Consider the following 22,608-nt stretch of genomic DNA (forward strand, 5'->3'; position numbering starts at 1 on the left):
ACAAAGCCCAGAAGTGAGGATCTTGAGCTCTGATCCCAGGTTGATTTGGGGTCCCACTTGGGACTTGGGATGACAGTGTAACACTCATATTTTGGCTTCTCTTCTTTCCATCCCAAGCCCCATAACCCTAAGATCAGAAGGAGAATCTGCCTGCTCTCCCTCTCAAAATGGGTGGCTGCAGAGGGTACAGTGGTAGAAAGCAGGTGTTTGATTTTATGTGGACTAGGGCCATGGGCTGCTAAGTCCCCTCGTCCCCTATATGCAGGGCCTCTGGTCACCTATGATCCCAGGCCTCCTCCATGTTTTCAGCATGGACCCCCAACTCCCAGTAGGGAGCTCAGTCAGAGGAGAAGAAAGGGCTGTGATTCTTCACCATGCCTTCCTGGGTGCCTATATCTACACAGTGTTTTCTCTGCCTGAGGAAAGGCCTCTAATGGATGTTGCTGTGAGCAGCAGGCACTTACATTCATCCAGGTGTGAGGTTCCCAGGTGGGGAGGAGGTCAAAGAGATGAGCATCTTGCCACAAAGAAAATGGCCAGTAGCACCCTGACCTTGCAGCCATGTGCTGCTCCATGCAGGTGGACACCCAGGACAGGGTGGAGGAGAAAAATCTAGAGATCCACACAGGTATGTACTTAGCTGGCACCCAAATGCACATGCACAGGAGTGCATCCTTTGGAAATAAGTCTAGATGTACACACAAATGATTGCAGCACAGTGGATATTGGTAGTGTAGAAATAGAAACTAGTTGTATCTCTAAAAAATAGGAGGTGAGTTGGGTGATTATGGAAGGGTCACACAGTAGATTATTACAGCCACTTAAGTTGCTTTCTAAGAACTTTTAATGGAATGGGAAAGTGCTTATGGTGTAATCTTGAGCAAAAACGTTAGAAAAGAAAAACTAGAAATTCAGTATAATTCTTACCATGTCAGAAATTACGTTATGTGTGTACATATACATGTATGTACAAAAAAGATGTCAGAATTAAACCAAATTGTGGCCAGGGAGGACAAACAGCCTAGAGATGAAAGATCAGCCTCTGGACTCAGAGCGAGTTGGTTCACATTCGGCCTCTAGTTCTTAGTAGCCGTATGACCTTGAGCAAAATAATTAGCCTTTGTCAATTTCTTCACTTGTAAAGTGAGGATGGAATGGAATCTACAACCTAGGTAGGACTGGATGAAAAATGTCATTAAAATATCCAGCACAGAGAAAGTGCTCACTAAACAGGAGCTGTTGTTATTAGCACTCTCTCTGGGTGCATGGGTGATACTTGTTTTATTTCTCATAATTTTTAATTTCTCACAGTTTCATGGGTTTTCCAAGTTTTTTACATTAAGAAGATAGTATTTCCATATTTAGGGAAAAAGCCCCACTCTTAAAAGAGTGAAGAGGGGACCTCCCTGGCGGTCCAGAGGTTAAAAGACTGCACTTCCACTGCAGGGGATGTGGGTTTGATCCCTGCTCGGCGAACTAAGATCCCGGCATGCCACCTGGTGCGGCCAAAAAAAAAAAAAAAAAAAGAAAACAAAAAGAGTGAATAAAGTGAAGTTCAGAAAAAGCAAATCTTGGGTGACCCTCTGGGACCCTCTAGGAAATTGCTTTACTGATTAATGAAGATGAATTTGAAACATCCCCCCGTGGTCACTGGAGAGCTGCAGAGCAGCCAGGCCCGGGTACATCTTCTGGAGTGAATCAACCTGCAGGTGTGTTCACCACATGATAGGGTCAGAGGGGTGTGTCCACTTTCAGAAACCGTGAGGGACACGCTGGGATCCACATCATTCACAGCTGCCCTGAAACCTTGCAGTTCCTCCCAGGGACTCGGGCCCAGGCTGTGCACTGTCCCTCATGACTCCATGTGGCTCATGCACAAACCATATGTCCCTTTTTGCTGCTTCAGATGAACTGACACCAAAGGAAGCTGAGAGCGAGAGAGATGAGGCAGTAGACTCCACCCAGCTGACCTTCTTCCCCGCCTTACATGAAAGCCTGCACTCTGAAGATTTCTTGGAACTGTGTCGGGAAAGACAAGTCATTTTACAAGAGCTTCTTGATCATGAAAAGGTAACACAGCCCATCATGATTATTCTTTAAAGATTATCAGACATGAGAGAGCTAAGCTTTCTGCACTCACATGGGAGGTGATATCTCCATTCACCATAAAAAAATCAGTAAGCAAAAGCGACGGCATGCTCCTAAATTTATGGGCCCAGAGCAAGGGTGCAAATGCCCACACATTTTGCATCAAAATGTTTAGAAGATATAAATCAAGCTAATAAGCTGTTAAATGAAATATGTTCTAATGTCCTATATTGACCTTTATAATAACCTGGGGGGGGCAGTTTCAATTTTAGAATTCTTGACCTTCTTGTAGTTCAGCACCTTGGCCCCCTGCTCACAGCCTGACCACTTGAGGGATCCATCCCATGCCTGAGTGAGGGGCCCTGGTGGATGTGTTTGGACACCTGACCCATATGTCCCAGCTGTCCCCGCACTCCTCACCTTGAAACCAGCTCCCCTTGGCCACCACTCAGGCCTAGAGGAAGCACACTTGTGGCACCTTCAGCCCTCGGAAGGGTGGACCCGGAGATACAGTATGCACAGCCAGGAGGCAGGCTGGGCCAGTTAGCAGGGAACTCCATTGTTGGGGATGCCTGGAGCTGGGTTGTGGGAGCCCAGGCTCTTGGTGTGCATGCATGTCCCCTGGGTATGACTGCTGAAGAGGGTCAGGGGGTCCTCCTGAAGTACGGAAACAGGGAAGGGCCCTCTTACACAAGTCTAAGAAAGTATGGAAGATGAAGCACATGTCTTAACGTAAAACGGACCTGAGCTAAAAAACCCAACTTGGCCACATATTAAATGGCCTGCTACCTAACCTTCGTGAGCCTCAGTTAATTATTCTCATCTTTAGTATGGAGTGCATGGCAACCATTTCACAAAATTCTCATAAGGCTTAAATGGGATAATGGAAGCAAAGTGACTAGCATAGCGCCCAGCACACATGAGGTGGCTCATTAAAGACTAATTCTCTTCCCTTTCCAAAGGTTGAGTGGTTTAAGGGCTGGGTAGACTTCCATCTGTCTCTTCCATCAACTCTTCTGTATGGGATGTAAGTGAAGAAGATGCCCCAGCAAAACAGAGGAGCAGGCCGGGCGGGGCTGGCAAGACATGCAGGGGCTACCCAGAGATGCATGCATGAGAGCTGAGGGCTAGTCTGGCTGCAGGGTGGAGGAGAGTGGAGCTGAACTAAGGGCCACTGAGTAAGCAGCCTGGGTATCCAGGAGTAAGTGACAAGCTCAGAGAGCTTGTGATGGGCGTGAGCAATGTGCAGAAACTGGAGCATGTCCTTTCCAGGTGCAGATTCCTTGCAGAGACTCCTGGAGGGTGTCAAACCGGGATTTACTCCTTCTAGGGGTTGGGTAAAAGGGCTGACTTGAAGTGCATTGGCCAAATGGATGACTGCAGAACTTCTGCCAAGTTGTTCAGCTGCTTTCAGATTTGGGTAGCAGTTCAATCAAAACAATCCTGGAACAACAAGGTCCTTGTACATGCTGAACCCACAGCTTTCAGCCAGAGAGCACATTTGCAAGTCCCCATCACACCTCACCACCGTGCCTTTGCTCGTGCTGGTTTGTCTACCTGTGGTGCTCTGCACGCTAGACTCCTAGCAGCTGACTCACCAAAGCCCATCTTGACTGGTCCCCAGTCTGAAACCTGGAGAGCTGGTCTCTTCCTCATCCCTGTCTCTACCGCCCACTGCATCTCCACCCGCCCTTGCTCCTGACATACAGGCTAACCTTCACCACTTCACCTTCTGCCTCTCTCACTCTACTGATGCTCCTTCATGGAGGGACGCCCAGGTGCCTAACCTCGGGCATGCCTGGAGAAGCCTTTCAGTAAACACTGATGAATGAAGATTTATTATATTCACGTTCATTTTATTTTGATTATGGAAGTAGTGTAGTCTACTGTGTGAAAGTTTAAAAAATGGATATAAAACATACATATGTAACATATACATATATATTTATATATGTGTGTATACATAGCCACAATATCCAGCTGCTGAGTACTAACAGCTGATAACAGTTTGAACATATCATATATGTTCATATAGGTAAATGGATATTTAGTAAATGCCTAGTCAATTGAAAACAGCTAAGAGATCAATGCTTTCTTACTCTTAAAACTTTTCTTTGCCTTATGCCCTTAAAGGATCATATAAAGCAGTGATTCTCAGCAGGGGGCAGCTTTACCTCGCACCCACCCTCCCCGCCCCTGGGGACATTTACCAATGTCTGGAGACATTTTTAGTTGTCATGACTTGGTGGGGAGGGGTTGCTACTGGCATCTAGTGGGCAGGGGCCAGGGATGCTGCTTCACATCCTACAATGCTCAGAAGAGCAGATAATAATTGTTCAGTCCCAAATGCCTGTAGTGTCAAGGTGAGAAATCCTGGTATGATGGATACATATTAAACAGATTAAAACCAAACCCCAGCCATCCCTTCCTACTTTCCTGATAGGGTAAGGAAACACTGGATTATATATTGTCTCCATATTGGCTCTTTTCATCATTTGGATAAGAAGAGAGCAATGGCAATGCTTTGGTTTTATTTGGTAATATATTAATTTTATATTGCTGCCATAACAAATTACCAAAACCTTGGTGACTTAAAGCAGCACACATTTATTATCTCAAAAGTCTGAGCACAACATGGCTCAGCTGGTTCTCTGCTTAGCGTCTCACAGGGCTGAAACCGAGGTGTTGGCAGGGCTGCATTTCTTTCTAGAGGCTCTGGGGATGAATCCATTTCCAGGCTCATTCAGGTGTTGGCAGAATTCAGTTCCATGCTTCTGGAGGACTGAGTTCCCGGTTCTTGGCTGGCTGTCAGCCAGGGGTCGTTCTCCGCTTCTAGAGGCCACCCTCATCCCGTGCCTGTGGCTCTCTTCCTGCATCTTCAAGGCCAGCTGCAGTAGCCTTCTCACACAACAGATCTCTCTGAGCTGCTTCTGCCTCATCTTCCCTCCCCCTCATCTCCCCTCTGCCTCCCTCTTCCATTGAATCTCTCCCACCAACTCTTCTGCTGCTAAGGTCTCATGGGAATTGGACCCACCAAATAATCCAGGATAATCTCCCTATTTTAAGGTCCACTGATTTGCAACCTTAATTTCACCTGGAATGAAAAATAATTTCAAGCCCTTCAAGCAGCACCTAGGTTAGTATATGATGGGATAACCAGGGATGAGGCTCTTGGGGGACATCTTTGTCCCCAAATACTGCCTGCCACATCTGGTATCACTGAGGGTCCACATGTCACCTAATCCCTGCCCTGCCTTCCAAGAAGGGCTTCTGCAGATGGCCTGACTCCCATGTGCTTGCCAAGACCAGCCAGGTGGCTCCAGTCCTCCCTGGGCTGGGCTGAGGGCAAGGTCTGGAGTTTACAGTCACAGCCAGAGCCAGTCCCAGCATGGCCTGTGCAGCAGGTTCTTGCCTTTGGTACTTGTCCTGCTCTCTGAGAGTCTTATTTTTGCTAACTGTCCCACCCAGCAACACTTCACTCCGGGGTCTTGTTGGAGGAGCCAGAGCCTGAATGAAGCCCACAGGTGACTGACTTTCCCAGCCTCTGAGAGGCAGGTCAGGAGCAGGAAGTGGCTGTTCTCTCGTTTTCCCCAGCCTTGTACTTAAACTTCAGTCTTTCTGGATCTCCATGTCACACAGCAGGAAGCTGTCAGAATGCCACATGTGGCTCATTGTGGTGGCAGGGACTCCAGGCTCTGCAGACAGGAGCATGTGAAACGCAGCAGGGTCTGAGGCAGAAGCTGTCCTGATTCTGCTTAGTGCTTGGTGTCCCCAAGCACTAAGGGACTGAGCAGGGCAAGGCAAGGCAATTCTTGACATTATCAAGACATTGGTTCTTTGCATGAGTTGTTTTGATCCATTTCGTTGGGTTGTGTGCTTGTTGCCTCTGACTTCATGGTAAACTGTGGGAGAGATTCTTTTCCAGTTCAGCCCGAGTTCCTGCAAGGTCACTGGAACCAAACACACCTGCTCCCTGAAGAAGCAGGTCTAGGAGACTGGCCAGGGTCACATGGGGATAGGCTCCCAGGAGGCTAGGTGGACAGAGGCTCTAGCCTGGTCCCAGTCCCACCTCCACCACCTACACTGTGTGTCTTTGCCCCAAATCGGCACAGAGGAGCTCTCGGTGGCTTGTATCTGCTATTATCACTGTGATCGTGCCTCTTTTAATGGTACCTTAGCATATGTTCTCTCCAAGAAGGAGGGAGGAGTGGGGTATGAACCCTGGTACCTAAGCCATGGCCCTGAGGAAGTGGAAAAGGGCCTGTCAGTGCAAATGAGGAAACGCTCCTGTTTAAACGCAGCCCCAGCCGGCTTCCAGGGCTTCCAGGATGCTCCTGGGAGCCTGTAAAGCCAGGAACTGTGGAGGTTGGGCAAGTGTGGAGCTTGGACAAAATGGGAAAATCCAGGTCTGAGTGGGTCTGTTTCCTGCTGAGATGGTGGAGGATGTGACAGAGGGTCAGAGTAGAGCCCACGAGAAACCTGACCTGCTGGGATGGGGCCCATCTAGGGTTCTATGTCCACTACAAAATACAGCGTTTTGTGGGAAAGAGGGAAGTTGCTGGGTTTGGGGCCTGGATTGATGTGTGGTGAGTCCGCTGAATTTAAAGCCTGAGGCAGAGAGGAGCATAGGGAAGCAGGCCTGGGAACTCAGGGACATCCACGGGCTGGAAGAGTGGGCTGAGTCGGGTCTGGGCTGCAGAGCTTATTGTGGAGCGGGCCCTGTGACGTGGCCCCTCCACTGCCCACACCTCCACCAGCCAGATCCTTGCAGCCTCATGCCCACCCACTCACCACTCCCCTGCAACCAGAGGCCCCCTCCTGGGTGAGCCTGTGCTGATGTGTCCGTCCCCAGAGCACTCATAGCGACGGGCCGCCCACAGCACTCTGCTCACTCTGCTGCCAGCATCTTCCTTGTCACACGGCTCTGTAATTATTCTTGAGTCTTCCTGTGATGCCTTTAAAGGCAAGGACAGGCTGGAATTTATTCTTGTCTCGCCCTTCCCTGACTCGTAGTATTTGTGCTCTGGAAAGATCTGCTGAACTGGAGAACACAGCTGTATCAACGGACCGTCCATGGGGAGCCCCCCACTCCGGTGTGCCTTGCAGCATTGTAGGGGCTCCAGGTATGGGCAGCCTGCCCACCGCAGTGACATGGGTCTGCTCTCGAGAACCTCGGGAACTGGCCTGAGGGGTGGCATGCCCCGGGCATACCTCGTTCATTGGGGGAGCCCCTCTGGGAGCAGGTAAGGCATGGCGGAGCAGGCCTGGCTGCCTTGCAAATCCACCACCACCAAGGAAGAAGATGCCAACAATTCATGCCCAGGAGGGCAGCTTGGCACAGGGCAAGTGCTCAGACTGGATGGAGAGCCTCATTCTGCTCTTTGTTTATCACTATTATTGGCAGAAGTGTCAATAGCTGGACGTCTGGAGCACTTGCTTTGGGTGCTTTTCATACATCTCATCGAGTCTCACCATGGGCCCTGTGAAGGAGGCTTTACCATTCTCATCTTAAAGATGGCAAAACCAGAGCCTAGAGAGGCTGCTAACTGGAATTGCTCGTATTTCATCTCAGCTCTGTCTTACTCCAAGTTCCTGTGGTTTTTCCTCTTTCTCCTAGCTCCTAGCCTACTATGTTGGGCAAGTTACATAAACTCTTCACCACCCTATTCTTCAACAACCTTCCTGTATTGGGCCTTGGACATGGTGGCTCCAGGACTCCTCTGCTTCCTCTGCAAGTGTTCTGGTTAATGCCGCCTCAGGCAGGCAGGCCTCCAGGTTCTTCACCATGCACAGCGTCTCTGCCAGGACATAGCGTGACACGCATGCGCCAGCCTGCCTGCCTGCCTGCCTGCACATGACTTAGCCCCAGCTCCTTAAGCCTTGGTCATTCTACTTATTGTCAAGGACAGGAACTGGAAGTCGAGGAAGGGAGGATTGTTGCACTGACCCTAGAACCATGAACGTGTTTAAGCAAACATATAGAAAGTTTGACCACGGCAGGTGTGTGTGTGTGTGTGTGTGCGCGCGCGTGCGCGTGTGCGCGCATTTCCCCAGACTAATATTTTCTGCTTGTGTTGAAACATTTTGAGGCAAGTATTGTTGTAAGCTGAGAATTCCCCTAATTAAGAAGTCTCGGGGGCTTCCCTGGTGGCGCAGTGGTTGAGAGTCCGCCTGCCGATGCAGGGAACACGGGTTCGTGCCCTGGTCCGGGAAGATCCCACGTGCCGCGGAGCGACTGGGCCCGTGAGCCATGACCGCTGAGCCTGCGCGTCCAGAGCCTGTGCTCCGCAACGGGAGAGGCCACAGCAGTGAGAGGCCTGCGTACCGCAAAAAAAAAAAAAAAAAAGTCTCCATAAGATCTTTTGGGTCTTGTGCTTTTTCTAAGTGAAAGCACACCCACAGCAGGGTGTACATGGTGGGTGTGCGCCCAGGCTCAGAAAACCCGGAGCACCTGCCTTCAAGTGACCATCACGTAAAGTGGGCAGGCAGCCCCTGGCGAGCCCTGGCTCCTCCTCCCCTGTCATCTCAGAAGCGCTTGCTTTCATGGTCTTTGCCGATGCAGCCCAGGAGACTCCGGGGCACATCTTCCAGACTTCTGGATGGCTTGTCCTGACAGAGGCCTCTGGGGGAAGCAGGCAGACCTGGAGCTCGGAATGGCAGCAGCTTAACTCATTTCTTTGTGAGAACATTGGAGCTCTGATCGCCTCTAGCGATACCTGGGATGGTAATTATTCTGTGCCACTTTTGCGTCATTGATTAATGATTCCCAGAACCATGAACACATTTCTCTGCAAACAGCTCCATTTGACATGAGGAGTGGTTTATTTAATGTATGTTAACTGTGGGCTTGTGTCAGCCACTGCGTGGTTGGGGACGGTCCCTTGTTCCCCCTCCACAGAGCTGCTCACAGAAGTGAAGTGAGTCTCCACTTAAAAAAATGTGCTTCCAGACCCAGTCCAGAGTTAGAACTCACATGGGAGTTGTTTTTACTGTTGCTGTTCTTTTTAATTACATGAAAAACTAAACATTATTTTTTTTCATACAAACTCAATGTAAAATATTAGTTTGACCTTGTTAGAAATGAAATCAGCTCAAAGGGAGATAATTTTGCTCTGAACAGCAGGGAGCAGCATCACGCTCTTCCTAGGTATTTTTAGCTGAAGTCATTTGTAGAATGCAAAGAATTGTGTTAAACTTTGCATGTAGTAACTTCCCCCTTGGGTGAGTTGCCACGAGTAACTTTCTAGAATGCAGAGCTGCACATGTCATCCCTACTGAACACCTTCTGAAACTCTCTTTGGCATACTTTGTGCACAAGGCCACTTCTGAGCTGGCCCTGTGCTTCCCTGGACTTGCTTCCCTTACCCTTACCTGAGTGGGCGAGTATGCACACACACACACCTGCCTTTTTACTCTGATTATACAGAACGACTTATAATCTCTAAACATGTCCAAGTGGCTCAAGACTTTGTACCTTGCAAAGTTTTTCCTCTGTTTTAATCGTCTCAACACCCAACCTCAGCCTTGGGGTCACCTCCTTGGGACCCACTTCTCTGATGTCACCTGCCCCCCCCCCCCGGGTGCTGTCTGGGCCAGGCACTCTCCTCTGTGCCCCGAGAATGCTTGTGTTTTCCCCCAACCCCATGCTGTACCAGGACAGTCGGTATTCTTCACTCTTTCCTGTTAGACCATGCGCATCACAAGATGTGCCTTCCCTCCCTTTATGTTTGTGTGGAGGCACAGGCCAAACATTCAATATGTATCTATTAAATGAAAGCATGAGCAAATGGATGAGTTATTGCAATGTGCCTGCATGTGATGGGACCATATCTTTCATAGCCTTGATGGTGTCCACGGATCAGTTTCTAAGTAGGGTGTTCAGATTGTCTGCATCAGAATCATCTGGGCTGCCTATTAAAATGCAAATTCCAGGGCCCATTCTGCACTTGCTGAATCAGAACAACTGGGAATGTAACCTGGGAAGATGAACTTTAACAAGCTGCCTGGGTGATTCTCATACATACTAACTTTTCAAAAAAGTGCTGAGATCCACAAGTCTGGGTTTTACGATATACAGAGCTGCCCTGGCTAGAAACATGCTTCAATTTCAGTCACTGAGTGCAGATTCTAAATGCAGCTAATGCTACCCACTGTGCTTTGAACAGTTCAGGACTTGTAATCCTTTTCACATTATACTGGTGCAGTTTCCATCCTTTTCCATTTGGTCTCCCCTGAGCCAGCAGAGAAAGGGTGGAGGCTTGGCTGTTGGCCGGCTTGCTGTGGAAGTGGCACATGCAGGCAGGCAGGGGGCATCCCTGCTCCTTGTCTCCACCTGAAAATATGAGCTGCCATCAAGAGATCCAAGTGTGATATTTCTTCTCAGATCTGCCAAATAGACATATAAAAATAATATCTCCTTATTGTTTTAATATACGTTTCTTTGATTACTAGTGTGACTGAATGCTCCATCTAAAAGTGATCAATAGAGAAAAAGTAGATGCCCGAATTCATAGGTAGCCAGCACAAATGGAATTGAAATGGTCTCTCTCCTTTTTGATACTTAACTTTTTCTCAGCAATCTGTACTGTTTTTTGAGATAAGAGAATACTTATTCCGTACACCACTGTAATGGAATGTATTGATAACAAGGTCTAGGTGAGCAGACATACGGAAAGGGAAGCGTGACACATGTGAACATGATTGAAGCTTTCTTTGCAGTAGATTTTTCGCACAAGTATAAGAGAATGTACACGTTAGCTCTCTTACTGGGTACTTCACATGACAGCTCTGAATCTCACTTCTTCTACCTATAAAATTAGAGCATTGTACTCAATTGCAGACTAGTAATGCTGGAGAAAATCTTCAGGGAGCCTCCAGTTGGCCTCCCCCTTTTGCACACTGAGGCCTGCCTCTAGGAGAATGTGCTGGCGTGGGCTTCCATAGAATGTCCCAGCCAACTGTTGTCCCTCTAACTTGAGCTCTGGCAGTTTTGGATTTCCAGACAACCTGTTCCTTATCATACACAGAACCAGGTGTGGCCATGTACTTGGTTATTCACCCATCAGGAATGATAATATATCATCTAGCTGATCCTAAAAAAATTCTACTTATCAAGCTGAAGTTCCACTCTTTTTAAAGTGATAGATAGAATCATGGCAGGAGGGAATTCTTAATCATGATTAAACTTGGGGGTGGAGCCCTCTCAGGGCTAATTTAAACGGAAGAGCGGGGAATAGTTCACTTGGGTTCATTTTCCAGTTTTTAGAATGGCACTCTTTCCTAGCAGAATCAATTTTTAAGCTATAAACCCAGCTCTCACCAGACATTTTTCTTGTGGTTTCGTTTATTCTGGTTGTTACTTACTTCTCCCCAGGGGAAAACATCAGGAGATCATGGAAACATGCTGCAGCCCCTGCTCTTGGCACCACAGAGTTTGGGTGAGGGGCGGCATCACGGGGAGGGGAGGGGTTTGGGAGGTGCAGAGGCCTGGACTGTGCTTGGGCCCCGCATGTGAGCATGTGAACGTGAGGATGAAGCATCCTCCGTACAAAGGCATAAGAAAAACATTTCAACGGCTTGGCATAGGGGACATAAACACCCCGCAGCAATGCTGCTGGGAGTGTAAATTAGTGTCACCTTGCAGGAGGGCAGGCTGGCACTAGATCACAATTTAAAATATCCACATCCTTGACCTGCAGTTCTACTTCTAGGAATTCAACCTGCAGATTTACTCATGTGTCCGAAGTGACATGTGTATAAGGCTGGTCACTGGAGCATCACTTGTGATGTCAAAACATTTGAAAACAACCTGAGTCAATAGGGGGTCGGTCTAATAAGTTGTGGTACATCCATGCAAGGGAATGGTCTGCACCGTTTAATAAAAGTGAGACAACTCTGTAAGAAGTGATTTGGAAGGGTCTGCTAGATGGCCTATTAAGGGAGAAAACTAGATACAGACCAGTAACTATACGAATATGCTGTTTGTGTAACAAAAGAGACTATGTACAAAACATGCTGTGTACTCACTGAATCTCTTCAGTATAATATACCACAGGAGAAGCAAAACTTTTCCTCTACCCTCTTAGAGTCTCCAGCTAGGCCTGAGAATTCAGTGGACAGAAGACAGATTGACAGGAGAAATGTGTACAGATTTTATTTTTACATGTACACGGGAGGCTTCACAGGAAAATGAAGACATCTGAGGCCCCCAGGATCTGAGCACACCTACTTTGCAGCTTCACCCGCCACACTGACCTCTCTTCTGCTCCCCAAACCTGCCCTTCCTGCCTCTAGGCTCTGAGCTGGATGTTCCCGTTCCCTGAAATTTCTTCTCCCAGCTTTTGCATGACTGCCCATTTCCATCCTTCAAGTCTCAGGGTCTGTCTAAAATAGTGTCCCCTCCAAGTTTCTCTCTGCCTTATTATTATCAACCTGTTTTTTTTTTCTCTCAACACATATCACAGTTTGTGGTAGTTTATTAGTTGATGTGTCTTCCCCCACTGGATTTTAAGTCCCACGATTGTAGGGTTCTTGTTTATCTTGTTTGTTCCTCACTTTGACTAATCCTGTTTGATGCAGCGATGTGAGAACTGGTATCCAGGGCTGCTTTCCAGGCTTCACCACTGCAGTCCTATCATTGCTCCCAAAGGTGAGCACAGAGCTTAACTTCAGTCCCAGGATCTGCCACTTACCCATCTTTGATGAGATTCTTATCTCTGGGACCCCTTTTTTTTCCATCTCTAAGTTAGAGTAGTAAAACTACCCTTGCTCAACTGTAAGGATTATACTGGTTAATATGTGTAAAATGTTTACAATGGTTATAAAAAAAAAAAGTAGGTAGTAAAAAAAAAAATCAGGTCCTCTTTTGGATAACTGGAATTAGCACAGAATTACCCTGAGAAAATGTTGGTCTTGGTCTTACTCTGGTCCATTTGGGCTCCCGACATCTAAAAATTCATGCATTCTCTCACTCGTTCCTTTGGAGATTTTTTCCATGTAAGGACCCACCTAGTCCTTACTTCATGCGGGACTCTGGGTCATACCAAGACACCCTTTCAGGTCAGGCTCCCCAGAAAGCCAGCATTGAGCCAGAGGTGTGCGTGCAGCAAGTTTATTGGGAGTGTGGGTCATTGGACTGGGCCCAGCGAGAAGTGCAGTCTCAGCAAGGCCTCGGCTGATCCCACAGGAGCTCAGAGTTGACCTGAGTGGAGGCAAAAGGTCTGGCCCTTCCTTCTCTGACCAGTTGTTGGGTACGGATGGCCACTGGGATTGGGACATGACCTTTGGCCAGGTACTCTCTTTAGCTGAGGGATTCTGGAAAGCTGCCAACATCTTCAGCTGCTGAGAGAACGTGCTTGAGCCTGAAAGACGAGACCTGGGCAGAGCTCGTGCCACCTCTGCACACACCTTGGACCAGCCTTGGCCTTGTAGACAGCAGTACCAGTCTTGCACTTGTGGTTCTAGGCAGACCCGGTTCCAGTCCTGGCTCAGCCAGTTTCCAGCTGGCCTCTGGACAAGCTCCTTCGCCTTTGTAACTGAGGGATGCCTTGGACCTTGAAAACTTTCCTCTTTGTTCGTGGAGGAATGTTTTGCACAGTTGTAGAGGAGCTTAAAGTGAGAGGAAAAAAAGGCCAACGTGCTCAACACAGCAATAAACACTCATCCACATGCCTTGGTGGGGGTGGGGTGGCCTTGGGTAGATGAAATAATGAAACAGGGTGTTGAGTGTAGAAATGAAACTTAGACTGTGAGGAGCAGTGCAGCTCTGGGGCAGCAGCTCTGTCATTTACAGGGTGCTATTCTCACCTCCAAGGGCCTGGTGGGCAACCGGCCACTGCCCTCCTGCCCTCCAAAAGGAGATGGACATGCTTCCTTTGCACGTGGCCTGACTCTGGCGCTCTCTCCATGCAGGTGACACAGAAGTACTCCCTGGTCATCGTGCAGGGCCACCTGGTCTGCGAAGGGCTCCTGCTCTTTGGCCAGCATCACTTCTACATCTGCGAGAACTTCACACTCTCTCCCGTGGGTGATGTCTACTGCACCCGCCACTGCTTATCCAAGTGAGTGCCCCTCCCCTCCCAGCAGATTCTGCCCTGAGCCCCAAGCTGCCTTCTCAGCCACCCCCATGCCTATGCCTCCCACCTTGTTCTTTCTATGGGCTCAGGTTTGGGCCTGAAACTGAGCCACGAGATAAAACAGAGGAACCTTAAGGCATAGGCATCATGATTGTGGTTCCCCAAAGCTAAAATCTGGAGTGGTTAACAATGCAGCAGCTCCTGGGGCTTTCCTGCTATGGAATGCACCACAGGACAAAGGGCATAGGTCCTTAGGTTGTTCGGGTAATAGAATCCAGTCCCATCAGCTTACTCATTCAACAACTTCTTTGATTGTTCATCCTTATGCAAGACATCAGGCCCTGTCCCTTCATGCCCGCAAGGCACATGAGTGCAATCAGCAGCATACACAGGTTCTTTTGGAAAGAATTTGGAACACAGTATCATCAAGGGACAAAATATATGTTATTTGAGGACCCTTTGGGGTTCATGCTTGGAGAGATGGCATGGGGCTTGTGTGGTGAGGGACAGGTACTTGAGGAAATAGGCTAAGATCTGGGTCTTGAAGGATGGGTGAGACTTGGGTAGAAATCTGAAGAGTCACTTTTACACCAACTAATACCAGAGGTCTTTGGCAGGAAATTCCGAGGTTCTTCTTTGGGGTCAAATGCAGTTGGTCTACTTGGGTCCAGTTGGTTCTTATTGATTAATTCTCTAGTGTTTATAAAGTACTGCCACTTAAAACCAAATTGATTGTGTTTGCACTTTTGCTAAAGGTTCAGTTCTCAAGTTGTATGTTTTCATCACTTTGGGAGAAATTTAGTTGTAGATTTCTTTTCTGGTTAGCTAAGGCTCAAGTAATGACAAAATGACCTCTTAGCCCAGTGGCTCTCCAACTAAACTACATCGAATCACCTGGAAGACTTGTTAAAATGGACTTCTGGGACCCCTCATCAGCCCAGTTTCTAATGTGGTAGGTCTGAGTTAGGGCTGAAGATTTTTAACAAGTTCTCAGCTAATGTTGATGCTACTGGTCTGGGACTACACTTTGAGAACCACTCTTTAAGACTATTGACAGAGGAACCAGAGCCTTACCTGCCAGTAACTAAGAATTTTAACTCCCAGGTGTCATATCATTTCCAGCCTATGTCAGGAAGCAAGAGTTTAAGGAGTACGGAAGGATAGATGTCGGCCCACCCTCCTTTGATTTAGGTTTGTTTTAAAATGCTTGGCCTTTTTCTCTCTGCTAATTTCCATCTTTTATTCATACCAGACGTTCACCAATTGAAGTGAGTCTTCTTTTCCAAGGCAGGAGCATAATTAATACTTGGCACACTCATCCCATCTTATTGCTCATGTTTTATTGATACTGATCAATATGGACAATGGGTCTGCTGACTCGCCTTTCTGAGAGCTGATGAAAGCTTTCTCCTCTACGTATATGCATGGCGTGCCCATGAAATGACTTGCATAAACCATTGCTTCACTCTCCACCTCTGGTTTAAATTGAGTTGGTGTTAGATAAGACCTTATTGATTAGGTAAATTGTGTTTATGAGGTGTATGTAATCATGATCAAATTGACTATATCTGCACTTTCAACAGAAGCCCAGTTGTCAGGTTGGATGTACTCAAGTCTGGAAATGTACTTTTGTAGAATGCAAACAGGAGAGTAGTGAGAATAAAATGACTACCTTGGAATATCGTTTGGGAATTGCATAGGTAATTTTAGTCACCATACCTCAGAGAAGTGCTTGTTAACCAGACAATGCTTTCTCTCTGATCCCCTGTCTACTGCCCTAAGAAAATGCTGGCACTCGTGGAGTTGCGGTTCTCAGAGATGGGCCATTAGATCATGTCAGATCAATGGGGATTAAGTCTTATTTTGACCATGGAGACAAAGGGAGATACATAAATAAGCCAGTTAAACATAAAGCTAAGTCAACTCTGAAATGTTTCTCTAAAAGACTGCCATCAATTTGAGTACAGTTGAGCATTAGACCTTGAAAGAGACTCCCCAATGTACCATGAAAATATCCCAAATAAAGCTCAAGAACACTGCCAGTCCTCCAGCAGTGATTGGCTTATGTACTTTGGAACTTTCCTTAGAAAGTAAGACCCTTTCTAGAAGGTTATATTTTGCTTTCAGTGGGATCTCTTCTTGGCAGAATAGGGTGACTGTACTAATTGGGTTGGCCAAAAAGTTTGTTAGAGTTTTTCCATAACATCCTATGGAAAGCCCGAACGAACTTTTTGGCCAACCCAATAGCTGTCCAGGGCTCCTGTAACAAAGTATCAAAAACTGGGTGGCTTGGGCTTCCCTGGTGGTGCAGTGGTTGAGAGTCTGCCTGCCGATGCAGGGGACACGGGTTCGTGCCCCGGTCCGGGAAGATCCCACATGCCGCAGAGCGGCTGGGCCCATGAGCCATGGCCGCTGAGCCTGCGCGTCCGGAGCCTGTGCTCCGCAACGGGAGAGGCCACAACAGTGAGAGGCCCGCCTACCGCAAAAAACAAAAACAAAAACTGGGTGGCTTTAAAAAAATAATTTATTGTCTCACAGTTCTGGAGGCTAAAAGCCTGAAATCAAAGTGTCGGCAGGGTCATGCTCCCTCTACAGCTTTAGGGGAGGATCCTTCCTTGCCTCTTCTAGCTGCTAGTGTTTCCTGGCAATCCTTGGTGGTCCATAGCTTGTATATACATCACTCAGTCACATGGCCATCTTCTCCCCATGTGTGTCTGTCTCTGTGTCCAAGTTTCCCCTTTATATGAGGAGACTAGTCATACTGGATTAGGGCCTATCTCAATGACCTCCCTTTATTACCTCTGTTATTTACCTATTTCTAAATAAAGTTAAATTCTGAGGTACTGGGGACTAGGAACTTCAACATATATCTCTTAGGGGACACAATTCAACCCATAACAGTAGCAACCAAGCTTACAATGTATAGCATTTGATTCATTTGGTGGGAATCCAAACCCTCCAACTGGCTCTTTGTGATGGGGTGCTTTTAGTCAGATATTTCCTTCACATCAGTCAGCAGTGTTAAGGCATCACCTCTGTTTAATTCAACAAATACTTATTGAAAGTCTGTCTTGTACCAGCACTGTGGTAGACTCCACAGATACATAGATCAGTCAGATGTGGGCTGAGTCTGGTAAAGAGTTTGGGATCTAGCAAGTTATTTAGGTATAAATTCCTGACAACAATTGGATACATACAAATTGGATACAATAAATTGGATGCATACATGCAAATCAAAGTATGTTTTAGTTTGAAATCCACTTCTATTACCAAAGACCCAGTCAATCAATATCTTGATTATCATTTGTTTACTGTGATTTCCCTAGTTAAGAATATTAAAAGTTTTACTATGACCACCCTGGACAATTTGCATATATCATTATAGGTGTGATGGCAAGAGCTGTGAGCAGCATCCTTTGAACTGTGGCCACAGCTCCACCTAAAGAAAAACATGGATCAGCGACTCCTTTCTACTCATTGACCTTGGGGGCCTGAACTCTGATTTAATGCACATGTAGAATATAGTGTTGGCAAAGAGACACAGTCCTAGCTGTGTGACTAATGCTTTGTACGATGGAACTCCAATCTGGACCCTGCATCAGTGAACTCAATAATGTCATTCACAGTTTAGTCCTCCTGAGAAACTGAGTCTGTCTAAGCATTCCTGCCTTATGGATTATTCAGTCCCTACAAGCAGGAGAAGAATGACCATCTTTCCTCCTGAAAGCTCCTTCCTAAAAGCATTCTCCAGAGCATTCTTCCTCATGTCACCAGTGTTTCAGAGTCCTAGGTTGAGAATCAGTTTGCACAGAGTAAACTGGAAGGAGGGAGCTGGTGGGGGAAGCTCTGTAATTGCCAGCCAACCTGTCTGCCTCAGGGGAGAAAAGGTGCGGCTGCGTGAGCTTGGGTTTTAGATTCAGAGGACCTGGTCTGAATCCAGTTCCATGTGACCTTGGAAAAGTCACCTCTCCTCTTTGGAATGTAGTTTCCTCATTTCTGATATGGGAATCATAATAACACATGCTCAGTAAGGGTTCATCACGTGGATCAAATTAATCAAGGACAGGGAAGTGCTGAGCAGGCTGTAGAGCATGACGGTGGTCAGTCCACTCAACAAACACGCCCAGAGCTCCAGGAAAGATGTGGAGGATGAGATCCATGGGCACAGCTCTGTGCCCCCATGAACTCACTCATGGTCAGCTGGGGATAGAAACCAACCAAAGGTGCAGCTAAGGTACAGAGAATGTTTGCTGTGCTCCCACAAGAACGGGGCCACAGGACCACAGACCACAGATCACATCATTGTCACTGTCACAAGTGCCTTTACCTGGAATGCTGTTTGGCCTAAGTCAAGGGTAGGAACCAGAATTACCTCCACGACCCCTCTGGGAGTCAGGGAAGTTTAGGGGAAGCTCAACTTAGCCCCAGAGTTGAAGCATTAATAATGGATAAAGGGCCTCAGCCAGCAGTAGATTTGAATTAAAACATCCAAGCAGAAGCATCCAGAACCATCCAGCCACATTTGTGTTTCAACAGTCCTACAGCAGTGTGGCTCAGAACGGGGGCCCTGAGAGGGTTGTTCTGAGAAGGGACAGGAGTCCGCAAGGGTGCGGTCTGGCCATGTGAGTGCTGAACAGCCGGCTCAGGCTGTGTCCCACGCGGGTAGCCTTCCCCTCTACCTGGCAGTAACCATTCTGCAGAGTGTGCAAGGCTGAGCTCTTAGCACTGCAGATGCTGGACCAGCTCTGACCGCTGCCCAGAGAAGTCCTGCGGGCCTGTGTGATGGCCTGATCTCTCTCCATTTCCCCTGGAAGCGTGGCCTGCCCTGGAGGCTGGGCGGTGAGGGCCGCCCCTGGAGCTGGGGTGGGAGGAGGTAAAACACATTCCTGCCACCTAGTGCTGGTGCGGGGCTCCTCGGCTCTGCAGTGGGCACAGTGTCTTACGGAGGGCTGAGGTGCTTGGAAGGCCCTTCCTTTCTCCAGTGCTAAAAGGGTGTTTTATCGGAGCTTTGTGGTCATGTACACAATGCAAAATTGCTGTGTAACTCAGATGATCAGAAATGTAACTGTCCATACTGAAATCAAATTTATTTCTCAAGTTCCCATTTGTATTGGTGGTGGAAAGCTTCATCTGGCTGTTTATCTGAAGGTATTTCAGTTACTTCCAGTGCAAAAATTGTTCTTTTTAGGATAAATACTTCGTCAAATTCATGACTCCTCCTTCCCCCCTTCTCCCTTTCTTCCCAAGAGGAGTCATTCTGACCTCCGGGGGCGGGCATCCAGCATCCGGCCTGGCCGGCCCATCCTCTGCTCTCTGCAATGCCGCTAGTCCCTGGTCCAGGCACGGTGCTCTGGGGTCCACTGCTAACGCTGGCGTCATTGTCTTCCAGCCCATCAGTGCTCTCAGCCCTGCCACCTGCCTCTTGGAAGACTCATGGTTTTCGGCCCCTTTGTCCCATTTTACACTAGGTGCTAGCCCGACTGACACGGCTGGTCCTCCCAGGGCTCCGCGTTGCCTGACACCATGCTGGACAGGGCTTGTCTTTCTGCCTCATGTTCCAGGAGCTTGAAATTTCTCCAGACCTAACTACACATCTCTTTCATTCTTCCCCCATAACCCCCCAGCCCATTTCTGACGCCTGTACTCAGAGAGTCTTCTCACACTTACACTCCGCACCCTGTGTCATTATCCGTCCTGGAGGTGGGCCCTTTGCCTTGCTGTCCAATGGTGAGGGCAGTGCCCTGCCTTACTCCCCAGGGCATGGCTCACACAGACAGGCGCTCAGACGGGGTTTATCAGGTCAGTGGGGGCTGACACATCCTCCAATGTGTCCCAGAAACTCAGGTGGGCCACACACGATGCAGGCAGGGGAACAAGCCTACCAGACACCCTCTCACTGCGTGTCTTGCTTCCTTTTCAGCATTAGCGATCCATTCATCTTCAACATGTGCAGCAAAGACAGGTCCTCCGACCATTACTCGTGCCAGCGCCACAGCTACGGTGACCTCAGGGAGCTCCGGCAGGCGCGCTTCCTCCTGCAGGTGTGTCCGGGAGGGGGCCAGAGAGAGGACCATCTCTTCCAGGCACAGGTGGTCCAGGTGCCACTGAGGCCCCATCTGAGTGTGAGAGACACACCACCCTGACCCTCTTCACCTGTGCATAGCCCAGGGCCCTTTGAGATACCTGTGAATCCCTGTGGCCTATGTTGGGCTGGTCCCCTGGCTGGGACGGAGTTGTGCCTTCTGTTTCACTCTCTCCCCAGTCCCTGCCATTTGGCCATTGGGTCCTTCTCTCTCTTACCGTGTCATTTAGGATCCGGCCTCTTTGCTTTATTTTCCCCTTGACATGCCCCAGAGCTGCCTTGGAGATTCGGGAATACAGGACAGGGCAGCTCCATTGCCTCGTGGCAGAGCCAATGACTGAGAGTTGAGTGCCAGTCTGCCCTCTGTTCTGAGCACGTGGACACCTCCTCAGGCCACAGCCCCTACCCTCTGCCCTCCTCACAGCTTCACCTACCTTCAAGCTCCTGGTCATTTCCTGGGCCAGGTGTTTTAGAGATCTCCTGACTGTCCCCTCCATCCAGGATCCCAGAGCCTTGTCCAGTGCATTCAAGGGCTCATCCAGGTACTAAACAGAGCTGATTCCTTCCAGAGGCAGAGCTCTGCTGTCAGCTAGTCACAACCACAAGCTTCTCATACCCCACCTTGGAGAAACATCACCTGGTTTAGGAGCATCACCTCAGTGGCAAAAGGAGGAAGAACTCTGGGGAAGAACTCTGGGGCTCCCACTGGCCTCAAACACATCTTGCCTTCACCAGCCCAACCTCGGCAATAGCAAAGCTGCATCCGTGCCCAGGGGCCTCCCAGGCAGCTGGCGGAGGAAGAGATGAGGGAGCACCCTTGGGGGTGGGGAGGAGCCCAGATCCCTCCCCGCTCACCCTTGCTGCAGGGTCTCTGTTCTGCAAAGGCCAACAGGGACAGTGCTAGGCCCTCGGGAACAGAATAAGTGTGCCTTTCATTTGTAAATTTCTTTGTCCCTTGATCCTCGTGCTGGAAGGCTCATTATTATTCTCTGAAACTAAAGCTCCAGGAAGCCTTTGGGGCGGGGGACGGGGGCTCATTCTAGGGAGGATCAGCTGCCCTGCAGACAAGGGTCCAGCAAGCTGCTGGCATCTGACCCAGCTCTCTCCCTCTCCCTCCCTCTCCGCTGCTTTTGCCCACAAAGATCTGGTTCTCATTTTGCCTGCCCTTAGTGCCCTTCTCTGAAAGGAGAGTGAACTAGAAAGGGGCGGGTGGAGGAGGCTCTGCCCTGATGATTCCGACCACAGCCAGCATGGGCCCAGTCCTGAGCATGGCTCTGCAGCTTTGGCACAGTCGGGCACCTCTCTGGGCTTCCATTTCCCTCCAGTGAACAGGTGACCATGTCTTGTCTTTTCCACCATTACATATATAGCAGCACTTAGCACATTTTAGGCACATAGCAAGTACTCAAAAAAAAACTTTTTAAAAAAATAATTGTATGTCTACTTACAGGTTATATATAGTAGCAAATAGATATCAGTAAGTGAGTGTCTTTCTCCCCAGTAAAAGGGGATTGTTTCCAGATGGTCGGTTAGCCTGACCGTGGTAGAAACCAGAAGTGGGAGAGCATGTGTGATGGCCAAGTGGGGCTGGGAGAGCTTCATGAGCAAGGCCACCATTTGTCCAGCCCTAGATGTTCCCAGAGGAAAGTCAGAGCCTGGGCACTTAAGACTGCTGGGACAAGCTGTAGCCTTCATAAATTCTACGTTCATCATCTCTTTGCACAGTGTTTATATTTCTATTTGTAGAAAAAAAAATCTGTGGCTCTTATGTATACCCACAGAGGAGAGGGGTGTTTCATTATCATTACAGATACTTTCCCTCTGCTCAGGAATCTAATGAACTGGACTTTGAGAACTCACTTCCAGCCAGGCAGGAGCAGGACATGACTGCTGTTGCATGCAGGACCCCATCTTTGAGCCTGACCCTCCCCCTCCCCATCTCTCCTTCCATGCCCAGGCCTCACCTCTCCCAGGACCTCCCTCAAATGCTGGGTATTCTTTGGCTGACCCCATCTGATCCTATATGTAGACTCACTCTATCACTATTCCAAGTCTGTGTTACTTATAGATTGGAAGGGGAGGGAGGAAGAAAGGAAAAAGAAAGGAAAGCAGGTAGAGTTCATTCAGGCATTAACAAAATACCCTTGAAACAACATTGTTATGTCAGTGTGGCCACGTCAAAATGGCTCAGCAAAGTGGTTTGGCAAAGCATCCTGTGCCTTCAAGTCTGTGGGTTGACGTAAGATGCTGCCCAGATTGGGACTGGCACCCACTCCCCTAGTGTTTCTGGTAAGATGACCCTTTGGTTCAGGAAATGTAACCCTTGACCGGGAAGTAAAAGTGTCTGGAGGTGTTACTGGGCAC

At 48.5% G+C, this 22,608-nt stretch overlaps 1 protein-coding gene across 1 annotated transcript in view; it reads left to right on the forward strand.

The window, feature by feature from the left end:
• The window catches only part of WDFY4 (WDFY family member 4), a gene marked incomplete at its 3' end in the record, with an annotated part of 258,736 nt that overhangs the window by 161,552 nt on the left and 74,576 nt on the right, over positions 1-22,608 (forward strand). The window contains exons 42-44 of the mRNA XM_079708852.1: positions 1,907-2,070; positions 13,999-14,147; positions 20,083-20,203. Coding sequence (XP_079564978.1) covers positions 1,907-2,070; positions 13,999-14,147; positions 20,083-20,203 — 434 coding nt within the window. The remainder of the gene's footprint in view (positions 1-1,906; positions 2,071-13,998; positions 14,148-20,082; positions 20,204-22,608) is intronic.

The sequence above is a fragment of the Hyperoodon ampullatus genome (assembly GCF_949752795.1).
Source record: "Hyperoodon ampullatus genome assembly, chromosome: 1".
NCBI classification, from domain to species: domain Eukaryota; kingdom Metazoa; phylum Chordata; class Mammalia; order Artiodactyla; family Ziphiidae; genus Hyperoodon; species Hyperoodon ampullatus.